Source organism: Neovison vison, chromosome 12 (genome assembly GCF_020171115.1).
Source record: "Neovison vison isolate M4711 chromosome 12, ASM_NN_V1, whole genome shotgun sequence".
In the NCBI taxonomy this organism is placed as follows: Eukaryota; Metazoa; Chordata; class Mammalia; order Carnivora; family Mustelidae; genus Neogale; species Neogale vison.
Genome location: NC_058102.1, coordinates 2,985,233 through 3,000,920, shown reverse-complemented (window position 1 = coordinate 3,000,920; position 15,688 = coordinate 2,985,233). Strand labels below are relative to the sequence as shown.

General features: G+C 58.1%; 1 protein-coding gene across 1 annotated transcript in view; it reads right to left on the bottom strand.

Moving 5' to 3' along the window:
• CERK (ceramide kinase) overlaps positions 1 to 15,688 on the bottom strand; it is a 38,860-nt gene that overhangs the window by 19,857 nt on the left and 3,315 nt on the right. Inside the window, exons 2-3 of the mRNA XM_044228681.1 lie at positions 2,040 to 2,153; positions 1,564 to 1,686 (exon numbers count right to left, since the gene is read on the bottom strand). Coding sequence (XP_044084616.1) covers positions 1,564 to 1,686; positions 2,040 to 2,153 — 237 coding nt within the window. The remainder of the gene's footprint in view (positions 1 to 1,563; positions 1,687 to 2,039; positions 2,154 to 15,688) is intronic.

Genomic DNA, 15,688 nt, shown 5'->3' with positions numbered 1-15,688 from the left:
GTCCTCGTGGCCCTGGAGCAGACAAGGACATCGGATAGGACGGGACTGACCACGAGAACTGGAAGGGCATTAGCGTCGACGTCCGCTCACCAGCAGACACCAGCCAGAGCGGGAAAAGGCAACCCCGGAACGGAGGAAGTATCTGTTGTGCATAAACCCAACAAAAGGTCTGGATCCACAACGCGCAAAGCGTCTCCACGTAACGTGGAGGACCGACCGACAACCCAGCAGAAAAACGGACACAGGACTTAACACTCTCCTTGCAGAAGGGGACTTCCAAGTGGCCCCTAAACTTGGGAATGGACGTGTCACCTTCAGTAGCTGTCAGGGAAAGGCCCGTCAATGTCCGAGGCCAGGCGCCCGGCACCCATCAACAGGGCCACAGCTGTGAGGGTGTGGGCACTGCGGGCCGAGCAGGACCCCGCGGGTCTGCTGGGGGTCGCCGCTGCTCCGCGGTCTGGAAGGCCGTCTGACGGGGTCTACCAGGGAAACGCACGCACGCCCCCACCCCAGAGACCCCTCTCCCACAGACACAGCCAAGAGAAAGGCCAGCATGTGTCCACACGAGACATGTGCCAGAAGGTTCAGAACGACATGGTCTGCAGTAGGGATGAGCCGCGGACGCCACCGGGCCCCGCGTGGTTGGCTTCACGGACAGAACACTGAGCCAAAAAGCCAGACACAGGCGTGTCCACGGTACGACCTGAGGTCTACGAAGCCCAAAATGAAGCCAGGCAGTGGTCACCCCATGGGGGAGGGACTGGGGGTGCTCAGTGGGCCCCGGGGGGCTGGCCGGTTCTGGTGTGGGATCTGGATGCTGGTGACACGCGCCAAGCTGCACCCGCGGATGTGGTGCTTCCCGGGGTCTAGGCTGCTTCAGGGAGGCCACAGACAGATAACCCAGGCTTAAAATCAGAGACACCCGAAGGAACAGATCCTCCAACACCTGCAGGTACGAGGAGCCGTCTCGGGCGAGGACGTCACTCGGAAGCTCGTCTGTGGGCCACACCGCCTTCAAGTAAACTATCACCCTTTGGATCTCGACACCAAATTAACTTAAAAAGACCGAAAACCACCCCCTACACGCTGTCTGTGCTCTGTGGTTAAAGCTGAAGGAACTGACCAGATTCTGTACTGAGACTGTAACCAAACAGCACGAACGGGATCCCAGATGCGCTCTTCCAAGGAGCTGGACAGACGGACTCTCCTCACCCAGCAACCCACCCCCACTTCAGATGTCGGGCACCCCCAGATGTCGGAGGTGCGTCCCCATGACCCGCAGGACTCCCCACATTCCCCTGCAGCGCAGGGACCCCCATCCCCACAGCCCAGAAATAGAAACCGGGGCTCCGCAGGTCCAGGGACCCGTGCCCCGGGTCCCAGCTGGTTGGTGAGGTGCCCCGACCCCGGGAGGCCACGTGGGGGCGGCCGGCGACTCGAGGCTGGTCCTCCGACAGGTGCATCGGTCAGTCTGGCCACGCCACACCCGTTTACCCCGCAGGTTACTGGCAGCTGTGCAGGAGGCAGCGAGGCCTCGTGGGGGTGGGGTACAAACGCACGTACTGAGCCCCCCCAGCAGCTCCTGCAGGACGCGCAGCCACAGGTGACACAGCGGCTCCTCGGCACAGCAGAAAGTGACCTGCGCCCACTTCCAGCGGCGGCGGCGGGCTCTCTTCACGCAGTGCACTGCGGAGACAGACAGCGGGGCAGGTCAGAGCGCAGCCCCGGGCCCCACAACTCACGCAGGAACCCCTCTGGGCCCACAAGCGACGTCCAGGGCGTTAGGAAGAAGACCTGCCTCTCCGTTCTTTTAACCCATTAAGAAAACGAAAACAAAAAAACAAAGAAAGTAAGAAACAAGAGGATCGAAACATTAATTAAAATTCGATCTTGGGGGAAAATTACATAAGGCAGTTTCTAAAAGATCAAAAAAAAAAAAAAGGAAACACTGAGCTTGTCAAACGAGTGACGAAAAACTCGCTTTTTCAACTGTGTGAAATCGGTGAAGACGGGGGCGGGCGGGGGGGTTGCTCCGTCACCTGTGAAAGCAAAGGGCTTTTCCATCTTCTGCCACTTTCCGCTGCTGTAGCGCTTCCCGTGAGTGTCTGTTTCCTCTACGGTGATGATCTCGGAGATGGGCACACAGCAGGCATCTGTAAAGATCACATCCTCACATCAGGTGAACTGCAGAGAATTCACAACAATACAAGAAATCCATCCCAAAATGCTGGGGCTGTTCTGCTTTAATATTCTCGTTAGACATCCAAAAAAAAAAAGAAAAAGAAAGAAAGAATCATACATAGTTGTACTAAACTCAGAGCTAAATACACTTGGGAAACTCAATGTTATCGGAAGAGGGGACGTTTATCCAACCGTCAGCAATGCAGGCTGCCAACTTTCCAGGCCAGCTTCTGTGCTTAGTTTGGGCAAAGATGTTCAAGACACAGTGTCTGTCCTTAGTCTGGCTCAGCAATCCAAGTGGGAAGGAAGCACATGACGAACCATGGGGCAGGCTAGACCCAGGGCTACCACGTGTGCCGCGGAGAGTCAGGGCCCCCCGTGGCGGAGGCCGGGGTGGGGGGGCGGCGGGGCTCTGGAAAGGCCTGGCAGGGGTGGGGAGGCGTCAGATGGGGGAGGACGGCATGGGCTGGGGGCACACAGCAGCCCACGTTGTCGACTGTGGGAAGCCCGGTGGAGGCCACTCCACGGAGCTGCCCAGATGACAGAAGCAAGCCGGGTACGGCACGGCTGGGGGCCCCGTCGCACAGGCTGCAGTCTGGAAGTGCGTCCGCGGACGGCTGCTGGGATCCAGCAGAGCAGAGCATCGGAACTTGTGGCTGGCCCCGGCCGGCTCTCACTGGGAGCTGGAGAGCTCCGTTTTGGCCGCGGCTCGTAGAAACCCACCACTGGGGCATTTCAGCTACTTCCCGCAGTCTGGAAGTCACTGCCCGCAGGGGTCAGGGAAGGCGCAGATGGGTGTGGGCCTCAAGGAGCCCTGGAGGGCTGGGAGGGGACGGTGCCCAGCAGGGTCAGACTGGCCGGGAGCACGGGGCAGAGAGCATCTTGGAGAGGAACCAGAAGTGGGCGTCAGAGGGCAGCAAGGGCTGCGGCGCACCAGGGGTCAGAGGCCGGCGGGGGGCGGGGGGGCGGCCGTCACGGAGGCCTCCCTCCAGGGCGCCCTGACTTCTCCCTCCCGATGCCAGCCCACGGCCTGCCTCCCCACATCCTCCTCAACCTGTGGGGCGCTGGCCTGCCCTCCTTCAGGCCCCACCGAGTCTGCACCAGTTTGCGTGCAGAGGAGCCGTCAGGGGTCCGTGTGTCTGGGGCAGGGAGCAGGGCCAGGCTCGCGGCAGCGGCTCGGGGACGCCGTGGGAAGAGTCGGGGACCCGCCCCTTAGGGTCTCACACTCCCACGGCCATCTCAGACCCTGAGAACAGGCGTCAGGCGCTGCCGCAGCCCTGGGCAGTGGTTACAGCTGCTGGGAAGAGCAGACAAGAGGCTATCACGACAGGCCAAGCGCGCAGTCAGTGGGGCAGAGGCTTCTCCTTCCTCAGACGAACCGGCTGATTCAACAAACCGCACGAGAGACCGGCGGACGTGTTACGCGGGTAAGTTAGTCCTAGTCTCACGCGACCCAGGATAACACACGTGAGTCTACGCATCAGTATTCCCTAATCCTGCTCATCTGGTTGCACGACTCGGAGAACCGGAGGAGGAAGCATGAGGGGTCAGGGTGTCGCCCCACAGCCTGCTCCCGGGGCCGGCGCGCCCAGGGCTGCCCGACGCCACGCGGCTCACTCGTTACGTCGCACGCAGCTGTGACAGCACCCGGCTCGCTCGGGTACCCCGCGGGCGCCGGACCCGCCCCATCACAGAGGGGCTGCGTTGGCAGATGCCGGGTGACAGGGCACAGGAGGGTACGCAGGGCAGGGCTGGAGGCAGGGGGTGGTCAGGGTCTGAGCAGAGACCACAATGAGGCCAGGACAAGCCGCTCAGAAGGTGGCCTGGGAGAGAAGGAGGAGCCGAGGGAGGGACAGGCCTGGAGGGACCGGACGGACGGCCTGAGGCTTCGAAGCTCGTAGAGTTTTCTCTCGAGGGAGCTGGAGCTCAGGTGACTCCCGGCAGAGGGAGGCCTGGGCAGATGCAGGTCTGCTCTTGGGTCACCAAAACTGGGGGACAGGACAAGGGAGACGACGCAAGAGAGGGACTCTGGAATGAGCCTTCCTGTCTTCCACTACGGTCGGCCCCCCCGTGCTTCCTTGGGTGAGAACAAGACAAACACACGGCTGCTCACACGAGCGTGGTTTGTGCGTGGAATGTGTGCAGGGACGCACACAGCGGCCATCTCTCGGGGGAGCGACACCTGCAGGGAGGCAAAAATCCCTCCTGTGTGGACACTTCACTGAGGACCGTCAGAAGGAGAGTTCCGGGTCTGGTCTGGGGGCTGCCCCTTGCAGGAGCGCAGGAGCCCAAGGGACAGGCACGTGGAGGGCGGGCACGCGGGAGGGGCCGGGCACATGAAGGGCGGCTGGCCCTGGCCCATCGGTCAGCACCTTGACCACTAGCTGAGCCTGCGTTTCACGGCCGTGCGTGAGGATGACCGTGTCAAATGGATGGGGTTTCAGAAGTTACATAAGATCAGGGCTGAGACAGATCTTATGTCTGTCAGAGACAAAAGGCCGAGGCTCTGTCTCCCCCCGGCTCCTGGCCCCTCCTCTGTGCCCAGCTGAGGACCAGCCTTCAGGCTCCTTTCCTTCCTAGTTCACCGCACTTTTGCACATCAGGGGCGGAAGGCCCCATTCTTCAAAACTCTCCTCTCTAATTAGGAGGCAAAGAACTCCACCAAGAATCTGAACAGACAGACGGCAAGTCCCTGCAGGACACAGAACACGTCCCCCGGCTTCCATCAGTCTCCTCCGAGGCTAACGTGCAACCGGCCTGAGCCGGCCTCCTCGAGCTGGCCCGCAGGGGCCCTCGGGAGGGACGGTGGGCATCACGCAAGCACGCCGGGCACGCATGGGACGACAGCACATGGTGCACAGAAAACAGAGGCGGGCTTGCAGACAGTTAACGGTGGGAATCTGGCGGCTCTTCATGTTCTACGCGGTGTCAGCGTTTCTCTCATCCCGGCTGCACTCTGCAAGACCTCGCACTGCAAGGTGAGATGAGGGAAAAAAGGAACGGTCTTCTGGAAAAGAGCGGCCGTGGGGTGAGAGATCAGAGGCCTGTGTGAGCAAAGGTTCCTTTCAGGAGGGGCTGGACCTGGCTGGCGGCCACAGCGCTGGACAGGACTCACCGGGACAGGACTCCCCAGATGAGGACATGGGGGCCCAGGGCACACACGGGCCCGGCCCACAGCCTGGCCTGCCCCCTGCAGCAGCTCCCCCACCCCCTACTCTGCTATCAGGGGCGCAGTACCCTGACCCCACCAGAGTCTTGTAAATGTGCTAAGCGTCTTCCTGGGGAAATGGCCTTGGATCTCGCTCCTCGTCGCGGCCTCCTCCAGGCTGGCGCAGCCCCGTCTGCAGAGAGAGTGGCCGGCCGAGGCTCCCAGGAGTCACCCAGCTGTCGCTTCACAAAACAACAACCTGACGCCTCCGCTTCAACACCTGGCGAGATCGCTTCTGGACCGCACAGGTTGCTCCAACGGACGGAAAGGTGCTGGAAACCACAAAACTCCCTGAGACTAAGCTGCTCACCAGAACCGTGGGCACCTCTCACGGTGGGGCCATCCTGGCCCTGGTTGGATTTAGGCAGCATCCCTGGGCTCCAGCCACAAATGCTGGGGAGCAGGGGCACCTGGGTGGCTCAGTGGGTTAAAGCCTCTGCCTTCGGCTCAGGTCATGATCCCAGGATCCTGGGATCAAGCTCAGAGGGAGCCTGCTTCCCGTCCTCTCTCTCTGCCTGCCTCTCTGCCTACTGGTGACCTGTCTGTCAAAAATACATAAAATCTTTTTTTAAAAAATGCCGGGGGGCACCCCAACATTGCTGGACATAGGCCAGCATCTCCTAGGGGCACCGTCCCTGGCAGAGAAACCCTGCCCGAGGGGATGACTGTGTTCAGCAACCTGTTTTTTACACAGAAAACACAGAAGAAAACGAGGGCCAGTCTTGGGGGCACGGGGATGGGGGGCATCTCCTGTACGTGTGTGCGCGTGTGTCCCACAGGGGCCTCACACCCAGCCTTCGAAATCTAAACCTATCTTTCCCGGTTTGCCGCCCCTTTCCAGGAGCTTCCTTCCCCACTGTACCCGCCCCCCCCCAGCAAAGAGCCCTCTATTCTCGCACCCACTGCACAGCTGCCTGGGAGCCCTGCCTGACTCCTTCCCTGCCTTGGGGTCGCTTCTAGCTGGTTCCCCCGCGTGGACGTGGCAGTGCTCTGTTCGAATCTTTTGCGGGGACATCCGGCCGCTCACCATGCAGGTGAGTCAACACCTGAGCCCGTCCACCACCCACCTTCCTGGCAAAGCCTGCGACTGCGGGAGCGAGTACCGGACCCAGACCCCCCCACCCCCGTTCTCGTCCTGGTGCCTGCGCTGGCCCGAGACAGCAAACACGCAGGACGACCGTCAGAACAAGCACGGACGCCTCCCTCCAGCACTACTTGAAGATTTTCATCACGAGTTCAGCCGGACCCTAAGGCAGCCGGATAGAAGTGTCCCGGTGCATCGGACCTCTCTACAGCACTCAGTTATGACGCCCAAATTCTGTTTTCAGTGGTGATTTTTAAAACTTCCTGAGCTGGGAAAGGAAGTCTGTCCGGGTGCCCCCCCACAACAGGACAGACACAGGACACGACCTGACCCGGCTGCCGTCCTCGACCACAGGACAGTCCCCCCGTCCCTGCTCCTGGGGGGCCGCGGGGAAGAGGAAGTGGGCTCCCACCATCTCCTCGCCGGCTCAGCTGAGATCACACGGGAGCCTGCAGCCGCCCGGTGCCCGGGAAGGGCCACCCTGTCCCGATTCACGACGGTTCCCACAGTGGGTGGAGCCCTGACTTCCGGGGCTGGGGGGGGGGGCTGAATGGGGAGCCATGGGGGGTGGTCTCCTCACAAGAGCAGAGAGCGCGATCGAGGCATCAAATGTCCAAGTGCCACCTGATCCCCTCCAGCCGCCTGTCTGCCCACACGGACTGGCCTGTCCATTCTTCCTGCTCCGGAGGCCCCGTGGGAACGCCGTCCTGGCTCTGTGTGCGCGTGCGTGTGCGTGTGCGTGTGTGCTCACCAGCAGCCGCGGGAGGGACCGGAGGCAACACTGCCGCCCCCGCCTGGCTCCCGGTAGAGCGACCCCACTGCGTGGTCACCTGCCCCGGGTACCACCCTGACCTCTGGCCCTCGCTGTCCACCTGCTCTCCTGCCCTGGGGGACGCTGGGCGGTCACACACACAGGACTGACCGTAGGGGATACGCTGTGGCTTTGGCCACCTGGCCCCGCCCGCCCTGCTCTGCCCCTCCGGGAGCTTCCCCAGGCCTCCTCGCCTTGGCTCACCTCAGCCTCGGGCTTCACAGGGTGACAGAGCCTTCCCCAGACCCTTCTAGAAAACCGACCCACTGGAGAGGCTCTGACAGAACTTCCACGAACATCCGCTCCTCACACTGACTTTCCCGAGAACGTCTTGCTACGCCACCGGACAAGGGAGTTTTAAACAAAAGACGCCCTGTCCCGGGGCCCGCTCCCCTGGAGTCGGGTATCGGCGTCCCAGACGCGTCCCGAGGCCTCCCCGAGCTCCGTGCCGCGAAGCAGCAACCCGAAGGCCGGCATCGGAGAAGATTCGAAAAGACGTCTACAACCTTCCCGATCACCCCTTGGCGGGCGTGGCCCGGTCGGCACTCGGAGCCCGTCCTCCGTGCTTCAGAACCACCTCACATCACGCAAGGCGACCCGCGTGACACGGGACGTCACATGTGGGCCACAGCCAGGCTCGTCCAGACACACCTGTGCCCGGTGCCCCCCACGGCAGGGGCCCCGCACGCAGCTCCCTCCTGGCTGCTCGCTCTCTCTTCACACCACTAGGGATCCAGCTGTTTCTGGTCTCGGAAAGACCGGATTTGGGATCCCGCAGAAACAGACCGTCCTGACGACCCGCTACGGATAGTCCGGATTTGGAGAAACGCACGGGCGGGCGAGGTCCGTTATGAACACGGAACCGCAGAGAGGCTTGTATCAATGACCACCGACTCTCTCCGCCTCTGGAGGAAGAAAAGCGACTACAGGGAGAGCCGCTTGTGTTCCAAGAGTAAAACGGGGAGGCGGGGTGTGGGGTCACGACGCCCAGACGGGCACCGCCACGTCCTGGGCAGACGGCCCCGAGGGCAGCACCAGGTCTGGAGACGCGGCCGGTGTCCGAGTTGGGAGAAACCACAACCTGGTGAGGAAGACTCACAGGTTCTGCGGCAAGTGTTTTCTTCCTCTTGTCCTCCCCGTCCTGGGACACGGAACCGTCCGTCTGTCCCGCGTCGCAGGGACATGGGCCCTAGACTAGTTCAGGGTCCCGTTGCTGAAGTTTGGAATTGAAGTTTCAAGCAGCGTCCACTCCTGCTGTAAAAACTGAGCTGAGTTGGGGCGCCTGGGGGGCTCAGCCATTAAGCCTCTGCCTTCGGCTCAGGTCATGGTTCCAGCGTCCTGGGATCGAGCCCCACATCGGGCTCCCTGCTAGGCGGGAAGCCTGTTTCCCCCTCTCCCACTCCCTCTGCTTCTGCTCTCTGACAAATAAATAAATAAGATCTTTAAAAAAAAAAAAAAAAAAATGGAGCCAAGTCGAAGTCAAGGAAAATACAGGAGAAGAGGCACATGTTTCAACCCAATGACAAAAGAAAACCAGACATTCTGAACACCTACTTGATATTTTTATCTTACAGTATTAAACATAAACCAACCTCAAAGGAGGCCACGGGCTCTGGCCGCTCCGCTCCGCTGACGACAGTTCGACCACTTCCCCACCGCGTCACTGGTTCCAAAGGAGCAGGGAGTGAACTCCCCCGGCCTCTGAGTGTGACCTGCAGGTGCGGGCCTGGGACGCAGACCGGCGCTCACACTCACACGGAGACCACCGCGGACCCTCGCACACGCCGCCAGACACACGCCCAGCAACCTGCCTCCCCTGGGGCGTCCCCCACTTTGCAACCTAAACCCAGCCTCCTCGACGCCCCCCCCCACACCTGCCTGGTCTGTGGTCGCTGCACACGGACACACACACATGCGCCCAAACTGTGCGCTTCCTGCCGGCTGGGTCGCCGCTCCCTGAGGATGAGCCTGCCTGTGTGTCCCCACGGGCCACCGCCTCCGGGCACCTGGCGCAGCCCTGCCGTGGGATGGGCGGTGACACAACCATGGGGAGTGAGGTCTGCGCCGACTTCAGGCATGTGGATGAGCCTCACGGCGACGCCAGGGGCGAGCAGGCTCCCCGCCTTCCAGACGGCGGACTGCACAGGGGACTCCACGCATCTCGCTTCTCTGGGAAGTCAGACGACGCGTCCAAGCCACAGGCGGTGAGTGGCAGCCCCAGAATTAACTCTGGCAGAACGTGGTCCTCTCCGCTGCGCCCCCTGCCCGCACCTGGCCCCGAAGAGCCCCCACCTCAACCCCGGGCCGAGAGAGGCCACAAGGGGAGCACGTGAACAGTCACAAACCATTCAGAAATGGGTGAGAAGAGCTTTTTTTTTTTTTTTAAAGGTGGGGGGAAATTTATTTATTTATTTGACAGAGAGATCACAAGTATGCAGAGCAGCAGGCGGGGGGGTGGGGTGGGGAAGGGGGAAGCAGGCTCCCTGCTGAGCAGAGATCCCGATGCGGGACTCGATCCCAGGACCCTGAGACCATGACCTGAGCCGAAGGCAGAGGCTTAACCCACTGAGCCACCCAGGTGCCCCCAAAAGACCTTTTTTTAAACCATAATCCAGCAGCAAGTACAGCACGCTATGTGGGAGTATCTAATTGGAAGGACTTAACACCTTCATCTGTAAGCACGTCCTTGCACTGCTGTCCCAGGGTGGGCCGTCTGGATAGGTCTCGAGCACCTCATAAAGAATCCTCCTGAGAACGCACGCAGCTCGCTGGAGCCAGAACATGCCACAAGCCGCCCCGCTCTCCCTATCAGACCTCAGCGGGACTCCGACAGGCCTCTGTGTGTTTAAGCTCCCGGTGACATCTTCCAATAACAATAGGAAACCCATTTTAAGGGCCACTGGTCCTGGTTAAGATATTATAATTATTACAGACTCAGAAAAACGTTCTCATAATGTCCTTTGCAACCATGGCCTGAGAGGCCGCAAGCAAATCTCCGCGGCAAGTCCGAGAGCTTTGCTGACAACAGGTGCAGCGCCTGGTGCTTCCCTCACGAGGAGGGGCTTGTGCTGAGAGGCAGCTACCCCCCCGATAAAGGTGAGGACCAAGTGGCCACCATATCCCAGCAGAGTCACAGGCGACGCCCACAAGACCACCAGCTTGGCGGCAGTCTGGGCAGAGCCAGCCAGGGACAGCGGAGGGGCACTGCCTCCTGTTGTCTCCCCTGTTGATTCTGTCTGGTTGTGACCCACTCAGACCAAAGCTACTCGACAGTCGCGACTCAGATGAGAAGCAGTGCCCGCCATCAACCAGCTTTCCTGCTCCAAGTTCCTGGGCGACCCTGAGCGCCCACGGCAGCCTCATACCCAACAGGAGAGGGACTGAGCATGTGTCACGAGATGGGGGGGTGGAGACGGCCGGAGCACCCCCTCTGCAGGCCCCCACAGACGCGCAGGATGCCCAGCCGGGACCAGAGCGAAAGCAAGTTTGAAACCAGGGGCGTAGCTGCATTCCACGACACAACATCCCACGCCAGAGCCCTGTGAAGAGGGAGCAGGTAGGACAGGCCAGGAGGGGGCCTCTGCACACCCCCTCCCTGCACCCAACGGTATGGCCTACCAGCCTGTGGGCTGGGCTGAAATCTGAGCCTTCTGTGCGCTCAAGAGGCAGTAGGTGATAGTGAGGAAAACAGAAGACAGATTTATAAACCCTGTGTGATCTAAACTCACTTCAAATCTAACAATGGAACAGGCAGAAAGTAAAAGACACGTCATGCAAATATGAATCAGAAGAAACCTGGAGTTGGGTGGGGCCCCTGGGTGGCTCCGTCAGTTGTGTGTCCGACTCTGGATTTCAGCTCAGGTCATGATCTCAGGGTCATGAGATCGAGCCCCTTGTCAGGCTCTGCACTTAGCTCCAAGTCTGCCTGGGATTCTCTCTCTCCCTCTCCTTCCGCCCCTCCCCTTCCAGTCCTGTGTGTGTGTGTGTGTGTGTGCGTGCACATGCTCCCTCTGTGTCTCTCTCTCTCTGAAAGAAAGGAAGGAGTGGCTTGTTAACAGATAAAGTCGTCCTCAGAACAAAGGAAACTACCAGAGACAGAGATGGATGTTACATAATGAAAAAGAGTAAACCCCAAACAAAGATATAGCAATCCTGAACATGTATGCATCAAACAACAGAGCAGGAAAACACATACAGCAAAAATTTATAGAACTATATGGCAAAATAGAGAAGTCCACAGTTGGGGCGCCTGGGTGGCTCAGTTACTGAGTGTCTGCCTTCAGCTAAGGTCATGATCCTGAGGTCCAGGGATCGAGCCCCACATTGGGCTCCTTGCTCAGGGGGAAGCCTGCTTCTCCCTCTCCCGCTCCCCCTGCCTGTGCACCCTCTCTCGCTGTCTCTCTGCCAAATAAATAAATAAAAATGTTTAAAAAAAAGACAGAAGTCCATAATTACAGTTGGAGACTTCAGCAATCACTGGAACAACTAGACAGAGGGGCAAGGATAGCAAGAACCAACGCCACCATCAGCCAACAGGACCCATCACATTTCTCCAGCAACAGAACACACCCTCCACCACGGGCCACGGGCCAGACACCACCTCAGACCAGGTCACCTCAACACGTCCCCCTGCCCTTCAGCTACTTCAGTCTTCAGAGGGTGTAGGCAGGTTTGTGTGAAACCTGGACCAGCTCCGATGCCCGAGCCGAGTGCGCGTGGATATGCTGTTCCTCAGAGGGAGGACGAGCTTTCTGCCTACAGACCAGGGCACAGTGGGACCAGAACCCAAACGGGTGTGTCTCCCGAACGCAGTATCGGTTTTCCCAGACGACCAGATTCGTTTGTTTGCTTGTTTTGAAGGTCAAAATATTTTTAGTCATCTGGATTAGCTGCTTTTACAATACATCACATGGCTGTTCCCTCTTCACAAATAAAGATTTAGAGCAGGATCAGCAAGCTGCAGGCCAACTCCAGCCAGCTGTCGGCCTTTATAAATAAAGTTTTATTGGCACACAGGCACAGGAATGCATTCACATACTGTCTATAGCTGCTTTTATGCTGAAACAGCAGAGTTGAGGAACCGCGACTCCCAAAGCCTAAAATATTTGCTATCTGGCCCTTTAAGAAAATGTTTGGGGCATGTTTTAGAGTAGCAAATACGAGTTAACCTTGAGTAGCCTCAGAAAAATCACAATGTTTGTGATCACGCTGGGCTCCTGCTCAATCAGGGAATCTGACAGTAACGCTGGCCGGTGCCTGAGGAAGCCCCAAGCGCTTGTCCGCTGTTCGTTCTCCGGCACCTGTTAAGGCCGCAGACGCTGAGCCCCTCTTCCTACAGGGTGTCCTCCCCAAATCGGGAGACAGTCTCTTCTTTTCTGAAAAAGGTCGATGGGATTGCCATTTGCTCCCTACTTGGATGTACGGAGATGCCTCCCCGTCCGGACGTGCAGGTCGTAGCTTCGCGCGACCCGATGACCTGCCTTCCTCGGGGCTTCCGGATGGGGCTCTAAGACCCCCACAGAACGCATCGGCTGCGCATGCGGTACGTGGGCCTTTGGGATCTGTGGTGTCACCCTTCAGGACTGTGGAGAATCTGTGGGCTTTGCGTAAACTCTTCCACTTCGAGTCACCCCCGCTGGTTTCAGACCCACACCCTTCAGAGAAAAGCAGGGGTGCTGAACAGTGAGCAGAGGAAGAGATCTGGGGCGCCCCTCCCCGCCTTTCCTGCGGGGACCCTGGGGGCCCTGGGACCTGCCGTGATGCCTCCTGCCCGCTCCTCCCGCTGCTTGGTGAGGCGCTCCGGAGAATGCGGCGAGCGGACGCTGGCTTCTCCCCTCCGAGAGAACGCAGCGGGAGAAGACAAATACGTTCAAAAATCTAAAAAGCAAAACTCACGGAGCAGAGAGGTGCCAACAGAGCCACAGGAAACTCGGAGGACGGAGCCTGCTGAAGGGCCATGTCCTAGCAGGGCTGGGCCTGGAGCGGGTCTGCAGCGGGGAGCAGGAGGAAGCGTCTGGCAGAACCAGAGGCAGCAGGGAGGGCGGTACCGTGGGGCCAGATCAGGGAGGCTGAGCGCAGCCACAAGCCCGCAACAGGACGGCCCCGGGCCGGGGAATGGCGCGCGGAGAACTTCCCAGCAGAGCCTCGGGGTGGCTGCACCCGGCCGGCTGCTGCGACTTCTGACCCCGGAACCTGGGCTCAGCCATCGCAGGGGTGTCCCGAGGTGACAGTGAACAAGAGAGACAGAGAGGGGGAGGCCTAGAGGCGGGAAGTAGGAGAAGGTATCCGAGGAGTCTGTGGAGAAAGACAAGCACATGCAGGGGGCCGGGGCCGGGGGTGGGGCAAGCAGAGGCAAGAGACTTGCAGGGCGACAGGTCACCGGAGAACCTGCAGCCGGCGGGGGGGAGCGGCCCAGGAGCGAAGCTGAGATGCCGCTGGGCCGGGGGGGGGTTGGGGGGGTGAGTCTGAGACTCCAGCGCGGAGTCAGGCGTGTTTGGAAACCTGGAAGCTGAGCGCAAGGGAAGTCACGACACAGACCTAGCCCTGGGTCCACCTGGGGCGGACGGCTGGGACCGTGAAGTCAGCCCAAGTCTGTATGAACTAACGGCGCCTTATTTGGGCCCAATCTGTGCGTTCATGAGATCCATGCTGAAGGCAGAAACCAGCCGCATTCCGGAAGAGAGCCCTTGTGCCAAAGTCAGGACGGGCAGAGAAGAAAGAGAAGTCGGGGGAAGAGAGGAAAGCCAACACCATCAGCGATGTCTTAGCAAACACAGAGAAGACGAACCTTCTCCACCGCCAAAGACAGTTCCTCAAATACTAGTGTTTGCCCTTGAGATAAAGGATCAGCCAGGAGACTGACAGGTCAAATGATACATCCTTTTTAAAAAACACTGTCAAAATATTGCCAGATTAATTTCCCAAACCGGCAAAGCAGCTCACCGGCCCATCACACCTGCTCCCTCTCTGTGCTGTTTTGCTCGTGGGATCTCCCCACTCATCACCCACCCTTGAATTGTGCTCTTCCGTGGACAGCCTATACGTGTTCTTTGCAATGGCTTTTTAAAATTAGTTGACTGTCATATTTGTTGCAAATATCACTCCCATCATTTTTCAAATTACAGAGACTTACCAAAAATAGAATAAGATTTAAAAAAAAATAGGATAAGATTTTTATTTATTGAAATAACCTAGATTCTGATCTAGATTTTTCTTTTCGTCTGGATTCCATGTTGGTTAGTGAGCTCTTCCCAGATTGCAAAATTGTCCTCTGTTTTCTTTCTATCTTTACACAAAAATCTTCAATCCATCCAAATCTGATTGAGGAACTTTTACATCATCTACTGAAAAGGGCCTTTGTAGTGTTTGTGTAGTAAAATATTGCGCAACCAAGAAAAATCATGTCTTAAGACATCAGCTTTTCTATGCTAGCTTTCGACTCCTAACTACACATCCAAGAGAAAGGAAAGCACATGCTCCTCAAAGGAACTTGTACACAAATGATCAGTATCTATGCATACAGCCAAACACTGGAAATGGTCCTGAATGGATAAACAAACTGGTTTTCTCATAGAATACAGTTATTACTTTGTAACAAGAAGAACCAACCATTGATACATGATGAATTGCAAAAAGATTAAGTGAGACAAAGAAGCCAGAGATAGAGCACATACTGCATGATTGCACTTACAGGAAATTCTGTTAGAGGTCAACTCCGTCCCTGCGGATGCAGCAGCCCGGAGACCGAGGGATGGAGCCCGGCAGAAGGTTCTGGGCTCATCTGAATATCCTGTATCTTGATGGGAGGATGCTTAGGCAGGTGCATATATTAACCAAAATTCACCAAACTATACCCTTAAAATGTGTGGATTTTAGTGTCTGCAAATTATACCTCAATAAAGCTGACCTTTTTTTTTTTTTTTTTTTTTTTTTTAAGATTCTATCTGTTTGAGAGAGAGTGGACACGTGCTCGGGAGCATGCACGAGCTGGGGGGAGGGGCAGAGGAGGGGGACAAGCAGGCTCCCTGCAGGCAGGACCTTGTGATCATGGCCTGAGCCAATGCCAGACATCAGATGGTAAAGCTGATTTTTAAAAGTCACATTTTAAGTGCGTAAGGAGTATTCCTGAACCACATTCAGTGGCATGTTTCCCTAGCTTTTCCTTCACGCGCGTTTACACAGACAAAAACACCAAAGAGTATTCACTGCTTAAGGGTGAGACTAAGGGTGATTTCTATGGACCTGCTTTTCTGTCTGCGTTTCCAGATTTTACATTTTCTGTCAGTATCTGTGGTTTGCCTAAGTTTTGCTTGGCACTGCCAGGCGGTATTAGAGAAACCCTTTATCGATATAGCAGCGACCGGGCCAAGGAGCTCACCACCAGTGGGGGTGGGGGGTGGGGGGG